General features: G+C 36.5%; 1 protein-coding gene across 1 annotated transcript in view; it reads left to right on the top strand.

The window, feature by feature from the left end:
* The window catches only part of EIPR1 (EARP complex and GARP complex interacting protein 1), a 74,631-nt gene that overhangs the window by 10,662 nt on the left and 39,664 nt on the right, over positions 1-24,305 (top strand). Inside the window, exon 3 of the mRNA XM_033056050.2 lies at positions 3,552-3,684. Coding sequence (XP_032911941.1) covers positions 3,552-3,684 — 133 coding nt within the window. The remainder of the gene's footprint in view (positions 1-3,551; positions 3,685-24,305) is intronic.

The following is a 24,305-nucleotide window of genomic DNA, read 5'->3' as shown; positions in this document are numbered from 1 at the left end:
ATCAGAGTCAAGAAAAGTTATTCCAAGGCATAAGGGGGATGGAGTATTCAGTTTATTTACATTTAAAGTAGTACTTGGGCAAAGAGTAACAAAAGAAGTGGCAGACAAACTTAGTTAGGAGTTTGACACACACAATTATATTTTTGTGTCTCTTGCTCTTCAAATATTTGGTTTTAATGTTTTTGGTTTTTTTTAACTGTAATTTCTGTACTGGTTTTACAACTTGCCCAACTAATTCAATTCTGATACAAAATTGTTTTTAAAGAGCGATTCTCACTTAGCAGTTGATAGCCGATAGATCTTTAATAAATTAAATCTTCTGATTTTGGTAAGTTTATTTGGTATATGCTATGTATTTTAGAAATGTTTGCATATGTTTCAACTTTGAGCATGCTTTTCTTTTTTCAGTGAATAACATTAACAATAGAAATGCAGGGCAATTTCTGGTGTATTCACATATGTTTGGAGGTTATTGGCCTTTAGCTGTGCCTCAGGCCATCATTTCTTCTCAGCTAGTTCCTCAGTCCCCAAGAAGTGCCCTAGGCCTCAGCTCATTATAACTTAATTCAGCACTAGATTCTCTTCATTTGCTTAAAAACTTTTTTAGTTATCTGACCAAACTTACGAGCTTTCTTGCAACACTTAATACTTTCCTAACTCCTGCACAGTGAGAGGTTTTATCATGTGCAGATTATTTCTTCCCTTCTGGTCATGGGCAGGTGTAGTGCAAATGAAAGAGCAATAATTTTACAGCTGGCATGATAATTTTTCACTCATTGAGGTTTATTGCTGTACAAAGCAATTTTAGGTATTCATAGGAGAATATATTTTAGGTGAAAATATTTTCCTATTAATACTAGTATTTCAGAGGAAAGGAAAGTTTTTGTAAGGTTTTACATTATGTTAATGTTTGACATGTTAATAGTGTATTGTAATTGGCATTTTGTCCTCATAACATGCTGCAAATGATTTTAGTAGCAGTGTATTCTACACGGTGTAGTTTTGGAACTTTCGTCCTCAGTACTTTCATTGTTGCTAAACTTAATGTGTTTATTGTATGCCCTGGAAATATCCAAGTATGTAAATTATTCTCTTCTCATCTCATTCACAGAACTCTTCAAGTTATTTTCAGTCTTGTGTCTTAGAGTTTAAAATACTAATTTGCATTATTTGTATAGTTCATTGCATCTGTGGTACTCAGCACCTCAAACCTTCAGTTCTGGGCTCCTCACTGCAAGGAAGACTTTGAGTTGCTGAAGTGTGCCCACAGAAGGGTCGTGGAGATGGGTCTGGAGCACAGCTGTTAGGAGGAGCAGCTAGGGGAGCTGGGGTTGTTTAATCTGGAGAAAAGGAGGCTGGGGGAGGCCTGGGGCTGTCTGATCACTGTCTACAGCTATCTGAAAGGAGATTGTACCTGGATGTGGGTTGGTCTCTTCTCCCAGGCAGGAGACAGGACAGGTGAGAGGAAATAACCTTAAGCTACACCAGGAGAGGTTTCAGCTAGATATTAGAAAAAATGTTTTCATGGAAAGGGTTGCAAAGCATTGGAAAAGATTGCACAGGGAAGTGATGGAGTCATCATCCCTGGAAGAGCTCAAAAAAGTGTCAGTATAGCACTTGAGGACATGGTTTAATGGTGAACATGATGGTGTACAGTATTGGGTGTTAGAATACTTTCTGAGATTTCTGTTGTCCTTAGTATTTAGTGAAGTGACTATTTTGTATATCGTGTATTCAATTAGGAAGATTCTTAACAAAAAAACATTGGGGGAACTTTTCCAGTTCTTTCTGTTATGCTGATCAACTTACTCAGGTAGGTGGTGTTGATTGGCATAGCTGTGAAGGGTGTAACTTTTCAACTCACAAGGTGTAAACAATACTGCTGCATAAGAATTAATTTCATATTTCCCAAAAATCTCAGCCTGTGCATTTCATAAGTTACCTGTGTTTTCCACGTGGTTACAGCTGTCCATGTTGTCAGCTGAACCAGAAATGTAACAGCAGAGAAATTGGTTATTCAAATGGTTTCAGATGGGATAAAGAGCACTCCCTTATGTGCCAAGTGACTTTTAACCTGGTTAGTGTGGATAGGGTTGTGTGTGACTGTAGTAAGTGGGGTTTGGATTTATGGTTCAGTTTCTTGGGTGAGAGACTTGGCCTGAGCTGCCCAAGGAGTGGCCAAACAAAAACAAGGTGTGATGTTAAACTGATCTTTTTTTGTCACTATTTAAGATGGATATGCAGTTGTTGGGGTAGATGGATAGTGTTCTGATTCTTGAATAGATTCCTAGGTTCAAGGCAGCAAATGAAGTCTCAAAAGACAACATGCTGATCAACTGCAAAGGCAGTTCTATGCCTGGGATGACAAAATGGAAGAATAATATAGGTGGTGAGGTCAAGGATTATATTTGAAGGAGGAGTTTCTGATGATTGTTTGGGCAGTAAAGGAAAAGGTAATGTGCAAAGTCATCCTCTTAAAAATAATAGTGTTTAGATGAAGTTGAGACCTATACTGCAGCTTCTGTATTTTAAGAGTCTTCTGTATTTCTGCATAGCTAAGGTTTTTGCAGTGATTCAGTAGTTAGTTTAGTTAACTTGATTCAGTCATGATGATAACACGGCTTTTTTTCCATCTTCAATGTTCGCACCAGCTTCAAAAATTTATTTTTAATGAGGATACAGTTCTTTAAAATTTGTGAATCTTCTAAATTTATTTGTCCACTGTTGAGCTTAGGGGAATTAGTAAACTAGTAAAGTTCCTTCTGTACATGATACCAGGCTAAAATCGTCCTAATTTTCTTGTATTTCTGTGGCAACTGTAGAAAAACAACTGACTTAAAAAAAAGGGAGGAAAAAAATGATAGTAATATAGAGCCATTAGAAAAAAAAATAGTAAAGAAACCTGCAACAAACAAAAGTTAAAATACTTAGAAGCAAACTTGGTTCTGTCTTTTAAAATTATTATCTATAAATTTAAATATTATTGCTTTTCTTCCATCTTTCAGTACTTCATGTTACCATGTAGTATGAAAAGATTAGATTTGTATCTTTGAAGATATGTGACTGCATAAGTGAAGTCTCAAAAGTTTCTTAATGTGTGTAAAGTACTTGCCTCAAAGAAGAGTCCTTTGCCTCTCTCCTTCTTTCTTTATAGATGATTTTGAATTAGGTGATTTGGATACAGAATTGGTGCAGACATTTAGACTAAGGATTGTAATGTTTTTATTTTTGTTTATTGCTGTAAGAAGTGTTGAATTGTAATATGTGGCGTTTTTACTATTAACCATAAAATGAAAAATCACCTTCAAGCTTTAAGTTGAAAATTGAGAATAAGCATGATATTTCCTCAAACAGGGAAATTGCTTGTGTTTTCCTGGAAAAGTTAATCCTGCATGAAATCAATGATATAGTAAGTTGTTAGTATAACAATTAATTAAAGTAGATATTGGTTATAAAAATCTCATTAAATTGTTCCATGTAGTCATTGTGTATAATTAAGACCCACAGGAAAACATTTGAAACCCTAATGTTCTATTTTATTGTATTTGCAGATTCACATCATAGATTTTGATGATGAAAATAACATTATAAACAAAAATGTTCTCCTTCATCAAGTGGGTGAAATTTGGCACATTAGTACAAGTCCTGCAGATAAAGGTGTGCTAGCAACCTGCTACAATAAAAGTAAGTCCTTTTTAAATATGCTCAACTTGTACAAGTGTTTTGATATTTCTGAATGTGTAAAGTTTGAACCTCTAGCTATGTGTAGACACTTTTAGTTTTAATTATCAACGCAAGGATTTCTAAAAAAATCTGCAACACTTTTACCTGTACCTCGTTTGTGTCCCATCCTTTGATTATCTTGGTTAGAAGTCAACTTGTGCATTCATGTTAAGAAAAGCAACAAAATAAACCTTATGCTTGGCTGATGAATGCAAAGCATGGCAAATAAAATATTCCTGTTACTTGAAGCATAATTTTTATTGGTTTATATGTTTGTCTTTGAAAGTGCAACTAAATGTCTTTCAAAATATGCTAGTGTCAAGCTTTAAGTAAAGTTTGTATATAATGTTATTTTTCATAAGTGAAATGCAGTTATGCCACGGAGATCTTCTTATCTAAATATTTCCTCAGTAGGAGTGCTCCTTGTCTAACCATACTCTAAGTCCACAACTAATTGAGATTAAGGATCTCTGTAAAATTCCAGAGTGAGGCAGGTGTGAAGATTTTCTGGCATGAGTCTTGAAAAATCCACTTGCATCAGTTGGGGAAAGGGGAGGTTTTTCTCTCTGACAAGAAATCTGAGGTGTCAATTGAAATAAATGTTATTTCTTCTAGTAAATATTAGTCTGTTCTTTCATGGATATACAGTCTAAGAGTATAAAAATTAAGGAGTGAATTTCAGGCTTTGTACATCTGTGAACAGTTGTAGAGATGTGTGTTCCTGCTGTCTAGCCTTCTGGTTGTATTAGGGAGAGGATTCCAGGATTGCTTAGTTCTCATAATTCTCTTGGATTGAAATAAAACTACTAAAATTTGAATTTCTTTCACAAATCTTGGGTGGTCTTTTAAACCCAACGATGGAAGATAAGTAGATTTTTCCAATTGAAATGACTGTGGGCATTTTGAGCCTTTCTGTGAGATTTCCAATTTCCTTTATTGGATCTAATAAGTCATATGAATGTTTTCTATTCCAGATTCTGTTCTAGATTTAGTTTATTTGATTTCTTAATATTAAGCACTGTTGTTTATTCTTCATGCATCTTTGTTTAGAATTATCATCCATTAATGTTCTGCTGAAAACAAGATCCCATTCTCAAATGGTGATTACTGACTCTAAAAGCAGTGTATGGAACTGAAAGCACACAGTGTGGAGTTCTGTAATAAGGAATACGGAGTTCAGCAGACAACTTGTTTCAAGCAGTAATGCAACCAAATTAAACAATCAAAACCTTTACAGCACTTAATGTATTGCATTTCTTTGTTGTTTTAAAAAGACTCTTAGTTCATTTTCTCATTGAGCTACAAGTCAAATGAGATGATGTTTTCAGGAACAGCTTTAAGTGTTGTGCCCATGCCTTGTGTCCGGGCCCAGCACTCCTGTCAAGACCTGAACATTGTTGAAGCTGGGATATTGAAGAAATGGGATGTGTGTCCCTTATTAACAGCTGTTTTTGGAAGTTGCCTAAAGAAGTGATAAAATGTGGCATTGAAGAGAAGTGGAATTACATACATTTGCCGTTTCCTAACTCACTGGACGAGCTAATGGAATAGGGTAAAGTTTTCTCTGTTGTATTGGGAAAGATACTGAGTTTTCTTTTACTCTCTCGCATTTGCAAAGGGTTATCATAACTGAGGTATGAAAAAAAGATCAACGAGTGCAAGTAGAAGAGCAGTTTGTCGCAACTCTCCTGATCTTTGATTTTAAGATGAATTTGCCTTTTATATAGGACATTTGGGGAATATAAATGTCATTTTTTTCAAATAGAGTGAAAAATCTTTCCATGGTATCCACTTGTTATCATCCCCTGTTACGAGTTTGAGACATTGGGACTCTAGTTTATTTTTTTACTTAACTACGGGATAGTTAATACTACTGCCTGAAAGTCACAGATGACACCAGCAATCTTGCTTTCTGTTTTGAAATACAAATAAGGTGCTGGTATTTTCTTCTCTTTTCTCACAAGGGGACAAAACTTAGCAAAATAATGCAATATGCGAAGCTTTTTGATGACTTCTGCTGAGTGCTAAGAATTCTGCATGAGAAATGGGTGTGTGCATTCAGCTGGTAGCAATGGGTTATTTCTGGGGTCAAGGTTTTAACAAAAAGTTTAAGTCGTCTGTGTTTGGGCTGATGTAATAATGCCTGGAAGTTTTTACTATTCTGGTTGAGAGGTGCCTTGAGTTGATATACCAGAAGTCTTAATCAAAACTCAAAAAAATCCTCTTGTATGGGTGAGTTCCTACATTTGGTTTGTTTTTGTTGGTTTTTTTTTTTTTTGGTTGTGGTTTTTTGTTTTTTTTTGTTTTTTTTAATTGCAAAGAGTATTTTAACTGCTTCTGTAAAATCCCATACCACCGTGCTCAGATCTGAAGCTTTTTTCCCGTGTGTGGATATTTAAAAGTGTATGGGTTGTTTTCTCTTGAATCATACTTAAAACATATTTTTTATTATTATTGCACCTAGTGAAGAACAAAGTCATGTACTCATGAGTCATAACAGCTATGCTTCTATGTCAGTGAAAAATAATTTCCTTGTTGTACACTAGATTATTTTCTTTAAGAGCTTACTTTTGATAAAATCAGATTTTCTCCCATAAATGGCTAAACTTGCAGCGATGACAATTTAGTTATTGTTTTGAGATGAGCTTTTGCTTTTAGAAAGTCTAGGCAAAATATGTCCAAAGTGCCAAGTTTAGCACATTTTGATGATTGGATGCAGACTCTCCACTCTTATTTTTGGCTTTACTACCCTTTTATATAAAGCCCATCTGAATATTTCTTATTTACTGACATTGATTCTGCATGTCTTTAAATTCTATGCTTTCAAGAAAAGAACGTTTCCCTAAAATGTAAAAATAAGATGTATCAGATAACTTTCTTGTTCACAAGAAGTCATAGAAAAATTTAAATCTTTGTTGAATATGCAATTTGAGAACTATATTCTCTAAATAGTCAGTAAAGTTAAATTAAACGGTACTCTGTGTCCTTTGTTCAAGATATTTTACTAGTGTATCAATGTACAATTAGGTTTTAAAAAGGAAAATACCTTCCTGACTCTGAAGTCAAAATTAAGGAAACTGCCTTTTTTTTGTTAGCATCAGTATTTACAACTCTGTCTAATTTTGACATTAAAAGAATACAAAGCTTTATTAAGTATGCATTCTCAATTATGACATTAACTAGAATAATACTGACTCCAGTAACTTTGGAACAATGTTGTCTTTGGGTATTAACCAGAAGGTCCATTTTCTAGGACATTTTTTCTTAATACAAAGAAAAAATTGTGAAACTGGTTCTGTCCCTGCTCATGCACACACTTCAAAAATACTGACTTAATACTGACTTTATCACATAGTTACACAGGGAGAACTTATTAGACTATTCCTGCTTTGATTTTAGTTATCTTCCCCCCTCACCTATCATGAATATGCCACTTAGGAAATTTTACACTGTACAATTGATACTATAGGAAGATAATTTTATTCTCAAGTGATAGACTTACTAGTTACGTGTAATCTTGTCCAACCTCCAGAAAAGATCAGGAATTTACTATGCTGGTGGCACGGCACTTGCCTGTGCTACGCATTTCTAACTTAGGCATCAATATTGTGTGCTAGAAATTTATTATGAGTGTTAAGACCATCCCAATGTAACTGGCATTGCTAAGAGACAAGATGTGTCTTGAGGAGACCCTGAGAAGTAACTCCTGTTTTTGCAAATGTGTTTGGCAGCTTTTTGATGTTGAATAAGTGTTGTTGAATTTTATCAGAGATTCCCTAAAAAAAAAAGAGAGAAAGTGCATAAATATGTGGAAAAAGCGAAGTATAAGAGGTGAAAAGAAGGATTATAGTCTAAATGTCTCAGGGGTAGGATTCTTTGTAAAATTAGTGTCTAAGGTATCCAGAAGAACTCATACACTATTACTCAGTTTTGTGACATGTTGATGCATCATTTTTCTCTTCAACTCCAGCAAATCAGCTGAATTAAAATGGGACGTGGATTATGTTTTTTTCCTCTTGAAGAGAATAAGATTGTTACTGACAGATTTAAGTAAAAGTCAAGGGGGGAAATGAGTTTGGTAGTCTTCTGGCTCTAGAAGTTAAATTAGATTGTTAAAGTTCGGTATGAGACTAATTAGGTCTTAAAAAAACTAAAAGGTTGAATTCTTGAGAGAACAACACAATTTAGAGATGGTTTTTGGGTGATGGCAATAAAAGTGACAATAACCTAGAGTGCTACAGTTGCATCGTCATTTGTCTAATGCCTAATCTCTGTAAATTTACATGTGCTTATTTACCTATGATACTTATTAATATCCTAAAGTTATGTTCAGCAAAGCAGAAATCATATAATTTGCTTTACAGTAGCCCAGAATTAAAATGGTGGAAGCTGTATTTAGTGGAAAATCCCTGTTAGAACAATTCTAGGAACTTTACACCTTTCTTCTTTTTTGCTGTTCTGACCAGCTGTAGTCAGTTGACTGTTCTTTATTGCTTTCATTAAACCAAAATGGGACAGGAGTGGCACTTGTAAAAAGTGAATAAGAAAGGTGACCAAGTAATTAAGGAGATCATAGCATTTCTTCGTAGAAATTCACATTTAAATATCAGAAAAGAAGGATTGTGAGGTGGGTTGAGGTTCAAGAACATACCCTCCAAATAATGATATGAACCAATGTGAATAATGATACACTAAATATAATAAGATTTAAAATGCAGATAAATTAGTCTTCAAGAAGTTAATAACTAACCAAGTGCTCTCTTCAACTGCTGAGGGGAAAATCATTTCACATGTGTATTCCTACTGCACGTTTGAAAGAAGCTTGCTTCACTAATCAGAAGAGCATTCTAGCCTACTCTAGGATAAATTTTTCCTTGTGATAATGTGAAATACCCAAACCCTGTAAATCACACTTGGGAACTAGAACAAGGGAGATCTGACAAAGTGCTAGATTGCACTGGGAAATTATCAGTATCCAGTCTCAAAATTGCACAAGGGGGGAATTCAGAAAGCCATTTTATGGACTTTTAATTGTGTTCTGAGGCAACCAGAAATACCAACAGTCAATGGAATCGGGTGTTTCTAATAATTGTGTATGTAAAGTAGGTGATGGGAGCCTCAGCTCTAGAAATGGCTGATAAAATTTGGATCCCTGCATTGATACGGTGATTAATACGATGTTACGTAATACTTGAAAATATGTTGATGATGCCCTTTTTGTCATTCCAGTTTATCACACATTGTTATGAGTTGTTTGAAAAATTACCAAGTTAGGTGTATGTGCAGTGGTAGGTGTGTATTGTATGTGGGCTTGGGGGCTGAGAGGAGGTCATGCCTTGCAATTGCTTTGTTTCATACAGAACTTCTTTTTAATCTCTTGCCTTGTTTGTACATCCCTCCCTGTCTATCACCTGCTGTTTTCAGATGCTGAAAAAATGGAGGCAGACTATTTCCTGTGGACTTATAAAGTAGACTTCATCTACATCATTAAAGCAATGGGAAATTCAGGGGGATTTTTCTGTAAGCTATTTAAAGAGCTCTGTCACCATTTGCCAGTGGTGGCTTCTTTCAGAGTGACTCTTTGATCTGGTCTCCTGTGATCAAGAATACTAAGTAAAGAGATTGAGATGAATGATCATGGTGATGAATTTGGAGAAGGCTGTCATTCTAAAATATTGTTTTATAAATGTAACTATAGTTTATACAGCATTATTTATAAAACCTGAATATAGTTTTAATTATATCCTATAAGCTAGAATTAACCCTCAGATTTATGCCTTGCTCTGAGATAGAGATAAATCTGTTTAGCATGTCAGCAGAGAAGCTAGTGGTTGGTTTGGATGCTCTACAGATCCTTAGAGATGGTAACAGTTTGAGAAGTTAAGGGTTAAGGCAAACTGCCGGTGGGTTTGCGTGACATGATGGGGAGATAAAGGGGAGGAAATAGAAAAATGATCCAGAACGAAAAGTCTGCATAGGTGGAAAATTGTTTACCTGCTGAACCTGCAGCTGGATCTGGGTAGGGTCTCCTTTATTACAAAGGTGAATTTTCAGGATCTGACTGTATGAAGCTACTCTGGGTGCTGGGAAAAGATATGCTTGGAAGGGCAAAAGTAAAGGACCATGTCTTACAACATAATTGTAGACAATTGTACTGTTGCCATCACAGGTTTAATAGAGGAAATGCTGCTGAAAGACTAAGTGAGGAAAATAAGGCAATGGTAGAGTTGGAGAAATAAGGAGATCCTGAGGAAGGAGGTCCCAAAAACAGCTAAGGGGTATGTGAGAGCACAAGAAGTCATGAGGTGGTAAAATAGCTTTTGGGCAGTCAGTGAGAGGCTGGAGAAATGTTAGAGATAAGATATGGCCCTTACACTCTTACAAGGTGTTAGCAGACTTTTACTGTCTGTCCATACAAAAATCTGTTGTTGTGGTTAAGTGTCTGCATGTTTTTGGTTTTTTAATTAGCATTTTTTTTTTTTTTGCATTTTGTTTCTTATCTATGGCAATTTCCACTGTTTTCCTGAAACATTGTTTTTCTTCTTTTCCATGGCATTTGCTGAAAGGATCAGTGAAATAATTTGCCAAGTCTTGTATTGTTGGATCTAATTTTTTGTCTTGATGTTGCTGTTAGATGAGCAGTGGTCCAGAGACTTCAGCTTCTCTTTTAGCTGTTTTAAACTGCACTAGCAAATGAAACAGAATGATTATGCTGATAGTTTATGCAATCGTGAATTGGGTTGCAAGATTATTTTCACGACCGTAGGAGTACTTTTATGTAGTTGAAAACCTGAAAATTAGTATGTCACAATATCGGCGATAAAAATAACAGCATTGAAGTCTGATGTTCGGAATTATTTACTCTAATGATGTTAGGTGGGGTGGAAGCTGATGTGGAAAGTGTGTGTGTGAGCTGTATCAACACTGAAAACCATTTAAGAAAACAGCCCTTACCTGCTAGTTTGTGAGGAACCTGCTGACTGTGAAAGTCTTAATGTTGAATAATCAGGTTTTGGTATCGGTCATCTGACTGCAGGTTTGTTGGGTGTTGGTTGGTTGTTTTTTTACAGCAATATTGCTATAATGACTTTTTTGCTGAAAATTGTAACCTGTAGAATAAAAGAAATAATCTCAGGATATTAAACTATGATTTTAAAGTTATATATATGTTCCAATAACTTGGAATAGGGCCCTGGCATTGACCTAGGGAGTGACTTGCAGTAGAGCTGTTAAACTATGTTAAACTGTTACTGTTAAACTATGAGGGTACTCCCTGAGCAGTTTTGGTGTGGGCCAGGTTACAGTGTACTTTCAGGTAATGATGCCTCAATGTAGTCTAAGAAATTAATGAGTAGCTGGAGTTTAGCCTCCTTCTTTTAACTTAGCATGCCGAAAAACTCAGCTAGATTGTGCTTTCTGACCTCAGGGCTGGAGACCTGTACCTGACATTGTTTTAAGTTGCCAAAAAATAAAATACCTGTCATGGTTCTCCATTGCAGACTTCTATAAAATACAGACAGTTTGATTTGGAGAATGTGTTGAAGGGAAACATGCAAGTACTTGAGAAATTAGATGAAAAACATGACAGAGATGTATGTGAAATAAATTACAGTATGAAGATCTGGTCAAGAATTTCTGTTCTGCTGTTCTCAGTAATATGGTGGTTCTGTTGAATGGCTTATTCCACAAAATTAAGAGTAATCATTTTAGAGATAATTTCAGTCTTCCAGAGAATAGGATATTTTGAAACAGTTATCCTTTTTTGTATAGCATTTTTAGTGTCTGGTGCTGTGGGATGGTTTTGTTGTGATAGGGATTAGTAAGTGTTGTCTAGGTTCATTTTAAAGAATCTTGATAAATTAAAGCGAAAACTTCATGCTGCTCAATTTGAAGAGAATGTTTAATTACTGGGTATAACATGCCCGCATTCATTGAGGCAAAATTAAGTTTCTAGAAATGATAATTGTCTTAATCTGTACCAGTTCTTTCTTCTTAAGAAAGTACTTTGTTCTATCTGCTTTCAGGTACCAAATGCTGAATCAGATCATGAACTGGAATTGTTTGTAAGCTTGGTGATTTCTGAGTTTATAGAAAGACTTACCAGGTTTCCATTGTGAAATAATCACTTCTCTTTTATTTTCAGTGCCCTTTGTAAGGATACTGATGTTTTGCTGACTTCCCCATCTAGTGCTGCGCATAAGGCTCAGAACACTGCCAGTGTTGATATAACGAGCTTTTTCCTGAACTGTAACTACCACTTTAGAGTACAACATCATGTTGTGATGGCTTGAATTGTTTCTCTCTGCATGCATGAACTAACTTTTGTAAACAGAGGAGCTCATCTTTTTAGTCCTTCTATTCACACTTTTTGTATGGCATGAAATTAATTTAAAGTGTCAGGTCTGCAAGACTAGGTAGTTGACACTGTTACACTAATAAATAATGCTGTTTCAGGAGCTCACAGTGGAATGCCTCCTCTGGTTTTAACTTTAGCCTTTCAGATAAATCTTTGTTTTAGATCCATGAGATAAAGCTAGATTAATTCCTTTCACTAGGAAGAGGTAAAAGTAAATTTAAAAGCAAAATCTTTATCTAATCTAAATTTAAAAGCATAATTAGTAAGTTTCTGTGTTGCTGTCATCTTTTGTAGTTGTGCTTGCCCCTGCTTCTCCTGAGAATTCAAATTCTTTTCCAAATCCGTGGAAACATATGTGGAAGTGTATTTATTGTCCTAGTTCAAATGTATTTTTAAACTTCTACAAAAATAGGTTCTTCACTTCTGTTTCATGTAGGAACACAGAAAGCCACCAGAGGGCAAAAGGAAGTGTGACTGGACAAAGCTGTTACCTGCAAATTTCTACATGCAAGCAGATGTGTGTGCACACATCCTGGTTTTCACTTGGATTTTTTTCAGACAAGATAGGTGCCCTGGTGCAGTGGTTATGAAGACTTCATACAAATAGGTTGCATTTGTAGATCCAGAGCATACAAACACAAAACTGGTGTTTAATTTTGTTGAAAATAGTTTGCCTTTAAAATCCACTTTTTCAAAATAATAAATCTGCAATGAGTTGTGGCTGTCTGGTACATTGCACTTACACACAGTGAGCTCATGTATTAAAGAAACTTTCTGCAGAGAAAATTAATCAGTAAGGATTCTGGAAATAATGCTGCTGGTGATGCTTCATCTGCCTAGTATTGAAGGCAGCAGGTGACACACTTGCTTTGCTGTAATGAAAGCCCTCTGTGTAGGGAAATCATTGGTACAGCCATGGGATATGCTGCAGCCATTAAAATGGGCACAGGAGTGGAATGCATCTTTAAATATTTCCTCTTCTCAGCAGTAGTGGTGGGATGTACAGAAGATTTATTCCCATAGTTTGAAGGAAGAAATAAATGTCCTTGGTGTTCTCCTAATGTTCTTTTAATGTTTTTTCCTAGGAATTCTAGCTGTTATATGTCATTTGAGTATTCCTTTACAAGTAGCTTGCAGTTAGGTTTTCAGTGAAATGGTTGACTGTCTGATCCACCTGATAAAAAAATGCTGCACAAGTGATAAACAGCTTGAGAAATTGTTCCATGTTAATTCTGTTCGAATTTCAAGGCCTCTATGCCTAGATTATTGAGTTACTATGCCTAGTATATTGAGCTCTGTCCAGATGAGAGGTAACAGCTGTCATATCATAGCCTGTGCTGTAATCTTATGTGTAAGACTGCTGTAGGAGTTAAGCTTAGTAGTGTCTCAGGCAGTGTGTAAGAGCAGATGCATAGTGAACAGTGTAAGAACTGGGGGACCATGGGCCATGTATAATATAATTAACTTGAAGCACTGATCCTTGTTATCCCTTGATTTAGGATTTCTTCTTTATTTGACAGTGATTATCAGGATAATTGCAACACTTTTGGTATGAAGCAAAAGTGGATGAATGTCAGAAGAGGAAGAAGAGAAAATGACAGAAATTTGGGTGTTACAGAGTGGTCATGATATTGAAAAGAGTGCTTTAAAAGCAGAAAGTGGATAAAATGCTTCTGAATTAGTGCTGTCACCGAGGGATAATCTCTTGAATTATCAAACTGCTCTCTCGTTCACTGTTAGAAGCTTTAATTCTCTTGCCCTTTTTTAATTTTTTTTTTTTAGCTTAGAATAAAAGAAGTGTTTTTCTGTCTAATTTGAAGTAGTGTTTTGACTCTATTTTAAAATATCAGTCTGAACTAATATAAAAGACTGTGAGAGAATTTGTTCTTTTGCCACCTCCAGTCAATGCTATTGTTGCGGTAAATAACATTTTGCAGAAACACATAACTTCTTACAGTTTGTGATTAGGAATTATGCAATGAGTTTGTTACATTACATTAGTGAAAGTTAAAGTCTTGCTTTTCTCTGTATTAGACTAGTTTTATAGTGGACTTCAAAGTTATTCCCAAATGATGCAAGTGTAGCCAAGTATACTGTGCGAGTTCCTTCCAGTAAATGTTAAGACATTTTGCAGCCTCAACTTTTTTTTGGACTCCATATTTTGTGACCTTCTTTCGACCAGGAAAAAATAGCCTGCTTTCATTTCTACCTGGAAAAGATAGCCTGCTTTCATTTTCCATTGTCCCATCCTTCCTGGAAAGCTGGAGGGGCCGAAGGAGTGTCTTGTTTCATGCCCTTAAGAGAATGATGAAGAAATAAGAAAAAATATTTTAATTTTTTTTCCCCTCTTGCTGAATAATCTACATCACAATTTGAGTACGAGCAATATCTTAAATAGTTAGCAAAATGATATTTTTTGTTTTATAAAGTAGCAAGTCCTGAGTCCCTGTAGTTATCTGATGGCATTGGTTCTGTTGCATATTCTGTTATCTGCATGTCCTCATATGAAACCATGTTAAAATGTTTTGAGGACTGTTTTATTTTGAGATTTTTCTCCTGATTCTGCATGACAGTTAGCAACCTTAATTCTCTTGTGTGAGGTTTTTTTTGTGTCATCAAACAAGATGTTTCTGACCATTAGGCATAAAACAGAGCATTTCTGCTACTGCAGCAATTTGAGTGGCAGAGCTACAGGAAGTATGAGAATTTGAGGTTAATATCTGTATCCCTTTTGATATTGTGAAGACTGTTTTGCAGCTCAGCATAGTTTTATGATACCCACTGTGGGTGCACATGCCGTCTGGTAAACTAACAGCACTTCTCCACTGTTCCTTATGCTCAAATTTCTGCCATCAAGACCTTCAGGGCCCTTTCTGCAGAGCACTGTTGGACTTTGAGGTTCCTGTTAGTCTTGTTTCTCCAGCCTGTTTCTGTGCCTCTGATGTTCCCTGAGGTAATTTATGAAGATGCTGAGCAATGCTGGCCACAATGCCAGCCCCTAAGACACACCAGTAGTGACTGGCTCCAGATGACTTTTGTGCCGCTGATCACAACTCCTTGAGAATGGCAGTTCAATCAGTTTTGAACCCAACCCTCATGTGATTGTCTGTGAGGATGTAATGGACCAAAAGCTTGTTAAAGGTAACTAACATCAACTGCTCCTCCTGTTTTTTACCAAGCCTGTTTTTAATTTAATTTATACTGCAGAATGCCATCGTGTTTGTCAGATATGATGTCTCCTTCATAAATCTGTACTGAGTAGTCCCAGTCACCTTATGTTTAGAAATATTTTTCAGATGCTCTTAATCTGTCACCATCCTGGGAACTAAGGGAAGACTAATTAGTGTATAGATCCTTCTTGCCCATCTTAAATATAAGAATGCCATTTACTTTCTCAAAGTCCCCCGGAACCTCTCTCCCAGCACCATGACCTTTCAGAGTTAATTGAAACCAACCTCATAAATACACTGGCCATTCCTCAATTCTTGTGGATGCATTACTAGGATCTAATTTCTTTAAATATTCCCTAACTTGACTTTCCCACTGATTTTAGCAGCCTGAGATCCCTCAATCCTTGGGATAGCAAAGACTCTTCCACTAGACACTGAGCTTATTAAAGTCCTACACAAGGACCAAGACTATAAATATGAAACTCCTTCTCATTGCCAGAAGGTTGTGTTACTATCCTTTAAATCATCCTTCTAGCAGACACCAATTGTGTGTTGCCACTTTAGTCTACCTTCTAATCCTAAACCACAATCCCTCACTTGAGCTGGGAGCTCCATGCACTCTAGTTGCTGATGTTCATAAAGATTGTTTCTTCTCACCTTCCTGATCCATCCCTCCTAAAGATCCATACCTCTAATCCCAGCAAGATTGTACACACCAGTAAGATTCTGCATTTGAAATAAACATGAGGTGTACTTGGTCAGTACTAGCAAAGGGATTGTACCCCATTCCTGAGCTGAAGATTTGACCACCGAGGTATTTCTGGATTTGTTTCTATTTGGTTACCTTTTTGTAATTACTTTTCTTAGATTATAAGCCTTTTTGGAAAGAGCTGTATATCTTCTCCATTTGAGTTCAATAAATAAAATGTGGTAGGGATTCTCTCCTGAGTGTTTCTGAGGTGTAAACAAATGAGAACTGTGTAGTTCTTAGCAGCCAACTAACAACATGATGTGTTGTTTGAAGGCCCAAGCTGAGAAAACTACTGACTAGCAGAGGGCAACATTCAATCTTTTTTCTTTCTCTAGACTTTTTGGATGTGCTAATTGTTGATACCTTGAACTAGAAAAAAATCCCAACTGCAACTGATTTTTTTTGTATTAGTAAAAATACCTTTCTTATTGTAGCATTTGTGACTGACATAATGAACAGAAAAGTGAGTGATCTCAAAATAGTATATCTAGCTGGTAGTTGTTTATAATTATTTTCTTCCATTAATTACTTTTGCTTGATGTGTGAGCACATCTGGAAGCTAGCTATCCAAATTGACAGATTTAAAGATACAAGCAGATTATGGTTCTGAGATCTAAGCTTGGAATCCCAAGTTATTGCTGGAAGAGATTTTGTATATGTTGGTTGTGGCCACACATCTGGATTTCTGTTGGGGGGAGACCCAAGTGGAGACCATGGAAGGCTGATGTAAGGGGTAGTGAACTTACATTTTCCACTTGAGCTAGTGCTTAGAACTTGGCTCATCAAGCTTGAGGCAGCCATCCAAACTACTCATGTTGGATGGTGTGGCATTTGTCCTGCTTGAGGTAGACTTGTTATACAAGTTATATTTGCCTTTGGAATCCTATGGAGTAGAATAGGAAGGCCTGAGGTTATTTAGATATGCTGTTGAATATATAACTGTCTATTAAGGTGCATGATTCAACAGGGAGATAAGTGGTCAGCAGTTCCCATCAACTTGTTAAGGAGCACAGTTTTTAATACTTCATGAAATACCAAGTGGGAATTTAAGTGCATTGGCTTCTTTTCACCTTATTTCACTGAGAGCTGCCATGATTTTGTTGGTCATGAAAGTGAGTTACCTCAATGAGACAACTGTTGTGTGTGTAAAAGTAGCAATGTGGACAGCGCTGTTCAGCTCCACTCGCCTTTGTGATGATGGAAGCCAGCATGTAAATATCCCTCATTAAGTTTTATTGGTGTACTGTGCAGCTTTGCTCAGCACAGAGTTAAATCTCACAAATGACTTTGATATGGCCAACCAGTACCTTTTTACCTGTGTGGCTCTCACCATTGCAGCTTTTACATTATTGCAGCCAAATTCTGCCTGAAGAGCAGAGTTCAGCTCACTGGTATAGTGATGGTTGCAGTTCTTTGCTTGGGCTGTCCCCATATGGCAGAGTTCCAGAAGTGCAATCAGTAAATTTTGACCTCCCTCAAAGCAGAGTCTAACATCAAAAAAGGTCTGTGCTGAAACATTGTCTCAAATCACCTTGGGATAGCGTAAGTATCAGACTGAAAAAGTTGAATTTATGCCTTTTCCAATTTGTCTACCTGCTTTCTTTCTGCACACTGTCTCCTGTTCTTCCATAGAAAATGATGGGTTTACCTGCCTCTCCATGTCATACCCCACACCTTTTTGCACACTCTCAGATCGTTCTATCTGTGCTAGTGTGCAGCAGGCATAGTTTTTAAAACCTTCTTGGACATCTGTATATGCAATGCAATCATATACTACTACTAAGAGAAAGAGTGAGCTGCTGTGTTTCCATGCTTTGTTTTTGTTTTTTTTTTTGTTTTTGTTTGGTTTTTTGTTTGTTTTTGGGTGGGGTTTTTTTGTTTTTTTGAAAATCAATGTCTAGTTTTGGGTAGCTAAAAGGTGCATTTTTAAATAATGGAAAGAGAAATTAAACTGCCTGTAGCTCTTATTCCTAGATATCTCTCACCCTGTGTATTTCAGAAAAAAATGTAGAATCAAAGACTACACAGAGTTTTAGGACAAAAGATGAAGTTACTAAGCCAGAAAATGAATAGTCTGTTTCCGCCCTCATTTTTGCCTGTGAAGGACATGATGTTGAATAACTAGAATACAGTTTAATTTTTAATTCATTAATTTAAAAGGCTAGAAGGCATATTCTTTTTTTAAAACAAAATGTGCATACCTGAGTAATATGGTTTTTATTTCTTAATTCTGTTGAACTTGAAGGATGTTGACATTGATTGCTAAGGAAGACTGCTAACTGTTTGTCAGTGGAAGGGAGGAGGATTCTGAGCACTAGCTGCTTGTTCCTGTCATACCGAGAGCACTAATGGGCACCAGCTGGGCTGTAGCTATAGCAGCTTCACCACTTCAGCCTTGCACAGCACGAGCTGCTGTGGCAATGCTGCAGAAGGGCCTCCTGTGCAGATTTAGGAAGTATACACTTCAGTTGTTGTTCCCTGGGCAACAGAATAACTGCAGACAGCTGGCTTTGCACCACCTGAGCTGATCAAAGAGCAAACCCTGTCAGGCACTGATACTTCAGCTCCTCCAGCTTCAGTGTGAATGTCTGCAGGCAGTGATGTAGGAGGCATTGTCATTCAGGTTTCAAGGTTAAACACAGGGGAATGAAGTAGAATGACAACAAAAAGTAATATGAAAACATTGTTCCTGTAGATAGTATAGTCAGGTGTGTATAGCTATTGATGATTGACAATTAGCTTTAAAATACTAAATTACTGGTGTACATGTAAAATGTCTTGGAATTATTCAAAAAGAGACTGGGAGGCTAGCAATAATTGGCTTGAATTTTGGGAGAAGGAAGAATAATCAAGGGTGGTACATCATGTGTTTCATTAAGAAAGACCATAAAGATAAAGAATGGCTGAACACAAAGATTAAAGTGGTATGTAAAATAATATGGCTGTGGAGGACATACCTAGTCTGCTGTAAGCTTCTGACAGGTCAGGTGTGCAGCAACATGGTGAGTTTTATTCAGCAAGTAATATCAGAAGCATGAAAGGTGGATGACTGAACAGTAGTGAACTGTAATGTGGTTCAATGTGGACCTGTATAATTGGGATTAAGATCCACTTGAATGTATTGGATAAGAGTGGAGGGGTGGGAGGGACAGGTGGCAGCATTTCATAAATGTCTAACTCTTTTCTTGTACTTCTTTTATATTATAGTAATATCCATTTACCACTTGGCTTAAGAGGAGTGCTAACTTTTTAAAATACTGTTTTAAATTCGGTTGTGAAATAATAGATTATTTTAAATACTAATTTTAAAACTTAAAATAAGTTTCTCCTTAATTTTTTCTAGTATCTGTATTTATGTCAAAAGGTAGTAGCTTCCCTCTTGGAGAAGCAGCTCCAGTGAGTGAATATGAGTGAGCAATAATACTGACTTTTAGCAAGTCCTAAATGCGCATCTGTCCACACTTAAAAGAGGAAAGTGAGCAGAGTTGCTGTGTTTCTGAAAGTGTCCAGTTTTCGTTTGCCCAAACTGTAGAATATTAATTAGTATCCACACTTTCACTGAGGGATTGTTTTTTATATTCCATATATTCCTTGGATTTTTTGTATTTTGCCTTTATTTTAGTAATATTTGATGAAAGTCTCTCTAAAGTAGTTTCAGGTGGGGTTTTTTGCCTTTTGTTGTTGTTGTTTTCTTGTTTGTTTGTTTGCCTTGGGGGCAAATTAGACAGTGTCTTTCTTGTTTGGCTATTCTGATTTACTGCATCAGTGGTCCAGATATCAATTGGTTTCTTAGTATGTTTACTATGTTAAGTCCTTTTTAAAGCTGTTATTTATTAAAGAGAATTAATTAAGAGGATTTTATAAGCAGATTTTATGATATCTGATGTTCAGTTGCATTCTTTGTGGTTTTGGAGTCTGTGGCATTTTCTGAAGGAATCTTTATAATAATTCTGAGTTAATTAAAATTTCAGGTTCTTCTGTCTAAGTCTGGAAATGTGACTAAGCTCACTTCTTTCATTCTGCATGTCTTCAGCTGTAGGAATTGCTGCTGCAAAATCAAGAGCAGTGTGAAGTGCATAGGCCATCCCTTCTACCTTAAAGATCTACCAGTTCATAAAAGACACAACAGCAGGAATGACTTTCAGTGTCCCAAATAACTGTATTGCATCTGCAGTCAGCATTGTTCTTATAGCCATAGGTTTTCGTTTTTGCATCTAGTCCAGAAATAATTGTGTAGTTTTTAAGGAATGTCTGCTGGCTACTGTGTTCTAGCAGCAGCAGTGCAGTGAATTGATTTGTTGTGCATGAAGGAGCTCTATCAAGGAGTAACAGGTACTTTTAGCTAACCTTACAGATATGTTTCTTTCGGAACTCTGGTTGCTAACTTCTTGTTATTTTTTGAAATTCAGGGAGATATTTTTCCCCAGGCTTATTTCTTATAACTGAAGTTGGAGCAGTGTTTGGAGGAAGATAAATGGGATGTCCCACCAATCTACAGCTTTTACTTTTTTTTTTGGTGTTGGAACCACCTGGTAGTATAAAGCTGAAAATTTTCGTGGAAAGAGTCCTCATTGAGAAGTCCTTTTGAGTGCTGCAGGGAAAATTGGTATTGATTGACCATGCTGTGACCCTTTGCAAATTGTACCCTCTGCATGCAGAGCATTTTCTTACTTGCTCAACTTGTAAAGTAGGCACCAAAGATGGCATCATGTTCTATAGCCACGATTATCTCTTAGGCTTTGACTGAATTCAACAAAGCTTGAACTCACCAATGTTGTTTTCCTATATTTGGTTACTGTACCCTTATTGCTACCAGCTTCATGTGTAGTTGCTTCCTAATTCAGTGCTGTCAAAGGATGGGATTGCTTATTCCTTAAATTCTGTTTTGCTTGTTTGTAAGCCTAACAGAACTAGGTAGATGAAACTATGTGCAGTCACTCTAGCAGATATTATCCTCTGCCTTGGAGACAATATTGATGGACTTGGGGAAATGGTGCTTAACAGAGGGTTGTTGCAGTTGGAACAAGTACATTTAGCTCCATCCTTAGCTATACCTAGCAAAATATATACTGAAGGTGTATGATGAATTAGATAGAGGATGAGGAGGAACAAATTTCCCCCTCTTGAATAAGGAATAACAAATATGACAAAGATTCAATAGTTCATTGTCTCATTTCTGTATCATTTTATGGGAACATTTTTCTTAATACACTCAGTGATAAAACTACAACACAACCATATCTATTCTTTTCTGCGTTGGTGCTGTGACATAAATAAAAAAATCTTGTTTCAATATGAAGTAGGGATGCAAAAGTGGTTTCTAACTATATAGTTTTAAGGAACGCATAGAAGCACAACATAGAGACGTTGTATTTAGCTTGTTTTTCTTTCTTTTAGAGAATAACTGGCATTGTCATTTAAATATTAGTTTCATGCTTGTATTTTAGCATTTTAAAGAGATAATATGAGAGCTGGTAGATAAAAACATTATCGTTTTGTATGTATATGTGCAGTAATATGATGTGAAGATAGTGAAAGATGGGAAAACCTGGAGTTTCTTTTTGCCTGTAGGCATTCTAGATAAGCAATGGCACTGCAGAGGTGGTAGTGATATTACCTAGTAACACTGGATTTTTAAATTTTAATATGATCACTTGGGAAATAAGGCTATATGGGTAATGCCACAAATACTGTATTCTGTTAATGAGCTTTTCATGTGGCAATGGGAAGCTTGTTGTGGGACTTTGATTTCTGTGTAGTGAGAGTTCCTGTTTGTGTTTATAGTTTTCTATAGGTTTGTAGCTTGTGGTTATTTGATTAAGAGGAATTGTGACCCAGAAAAAGCTCCACTTCAACTATCAGAAGAGCGACACTTTCACACTTAGATTTGCCCTCTCTTTTACAAGGGAGAAAATTATCTTTTAAAAAGTTCCTTATATAAAGGTAAATTAAGCCTTCCTTAAGGCCAGCCATATCTAAAATCGCTTCTCTGGGTGGCTGTGGGAATTCTGTTTTGGTTTCACACATCTGGGAATTAACAAAGAGGCAGAACCATCCAAGGAGAAGTTACTCGTGCTCTGAATAGAGTCTTTGTACTACAGATTTCTGCCATGTATCTAATTCCAGAATTTCTCCAAAGTTTAAAATTAGAATATTTGCAATACACATGCAATTGTTCGAGATGGATGGATATTCAGCAGCTGGAAAGTGATGTTACTTTCCCTGAGCATCATCAAACCCAGCTGAAAGTAGAGGTTATCGTCTATGCTGTGTTGAAGTTTTGTGCTTGTTGGCTTTTAGTCTCATCCCTTTCTGATGTGCAATTTATCCCTCACCACTAGTCCCAGTGAAGTAAAAAACAGGCATGGAACTGCACAAAATTTTGCACCAACCTGTACTTCAGTTTTCAAACCACAAAAGTGTCATAGGAGCCTGGATCACATCAAGTCTGGGGGATTTCTCTCTCTATATAAATACACATACATCAACAAAGCTTATGCTTTGGCTTCCCTCAATCTTCAAAATAATGCTTGCTTAGTTGTTTTAGGATTTTCAGGCTTAGAAATATGATTGTGCAGGGAACTAATATTCCAGTTTTAAGAAACTAACATGTCATTTCAAGGCTATCTTTAAGACTGTGTGCTGTGGTAAGGGGAAAATGCCTTGAGAAAGTGTTTCTCCCCACCTCTCCCTATCTAAAACCTTTGCTGCACAAAACAATAGCGCTTGGAATTTCAATCTTTTTATGGAATATAAATTTGATGGTGCAATTCTTTGGTTTTCAGTCTTCCCTCAACTGATTTGGCCTATGTGAGAGTAATTTATTGTTAAGGATGAGAATTCATATTATATGGTGCCTGTGTAACTACACATTTCTCTTGCTTGATAAGACAAAGAGAGCTCAGAGGATTATTACAGGGATTCTTTTCCTTTCTGGTATTCAGAAGAAAGCTAAATTTGTCCATTGTATATTTGCAAGTTTGTTGCTTTATGGGTGTATGAATATTGCATGTTCTCACTGCTTCTTGAATAGATGCAGGGCATAGAAATGTCAATACACTTACTCCATGTTTTGCCAACCACTGTATGACATCATTTTGGGACCACCTAGCCAAGCAAGAAAAGTTGCAACTATAAGAATGTGGCCTGCTTTTCAGAAAAAATATGGTGATGATGAAAATCTTACAGGCAGCTTCACAATTATCAGAGAATATTAAGAAAAGTGAAATAGCAGCAGATTTTTGTAAATTAAACAAGAAGTCTGAATTGAAACTTTCGTTACTGTTCTGTCACATTGAAGTGAAATGTTTGATAAATCTCCCCTTCTTCATCTATATTGCACTTTCAGTTATTTAGTACTTGCATGGTGTACAAAGCACACTGTGTGTGGATTTGCCCTCTGCTAAGGAAAGGTAGCCATCCACTGCTGCTTTCTTCTCTTCCTCAGTGGCACATGGATGTGTAGTAAACAATTTGCCTGAAATGATTCAGGAATAGCTGTTTAATTAGCATGCTCTACAATTAGCAAAAGTTCCATTGAGTGTTAATAAATAAGGGATTTTCTATCATCTTTACATGTGTGGTCTCTTTTTACTTTATTCAACTTGTATATCCAAATTACTGTAGAACAGTTATAGGCATCATACATAGAGTTTATGCTCAGCACAATCTATCAAGTATCCAGTGATTGTGTGTTCTGAATTCATGTAAAGTCCTCCTATCCCTGTTTCCTGTTGCAGAAATAGTCTGTTCTCCTACAGGTTTGACCTAAGTACCTTTTTGTTTTTTGCTTTTATTTCATATGAATGTATTTTAAGCATGTCTACATTCTTGTATTCAAGACTTATTATGTATCGGTTACTTTTTGTCCTATTCTGTGTTGTTTGGGTGCTTCTTTTCTATGTAGAGTATCCAGATTGGTGACCTTTATAATGTTTTTTCCCCTCCATTAGTACCCTTTTAGCCTGAGAAGGCTTTTTCAGTGTCCTTCCTTCCTCTTGAAAGCACTTTCATTACAGCTGCTGCCACTTTCCACTGATGAAGTTGGTCACGTTTGCTCAGGGCTCTGTAATCACACACTCTTGACTAGAATCAGCTAAAATGTACTTGGAGATAGAGGCCTCTAAAACGACCTCAGAACAGAAAATGTATCATTTGTTGCTGCTTATCCTCTGGACTTCTCATTCAGCTCATCCTGCAGGGGCATTGGCTGCCCCTGCTTTTGCTTGCCATGGCTGGGGTTGGTTCCTTTGTTCCAGCTGGAGTGGATCCCACCGTTCGTCCTTGGTGAACCCCAAACCAGTGG

This window comes from Catharus ustulatus, chromosome 3 (assembly GCF_009819885.2).
Source record: "Catharus ustulatus isolate bCatUst1 chromosome 3, bCatUst1.pri.v2, whole genome shotgun sequence".
NCBI lineage: Eukaryota > Metazoa > Chordata > Aves > Passeriformes > Turdidae > Catharus > Catharus ustulatus.
This window is presented reverse-complemented; position numbering and strand designations above follow the sequence as displayed.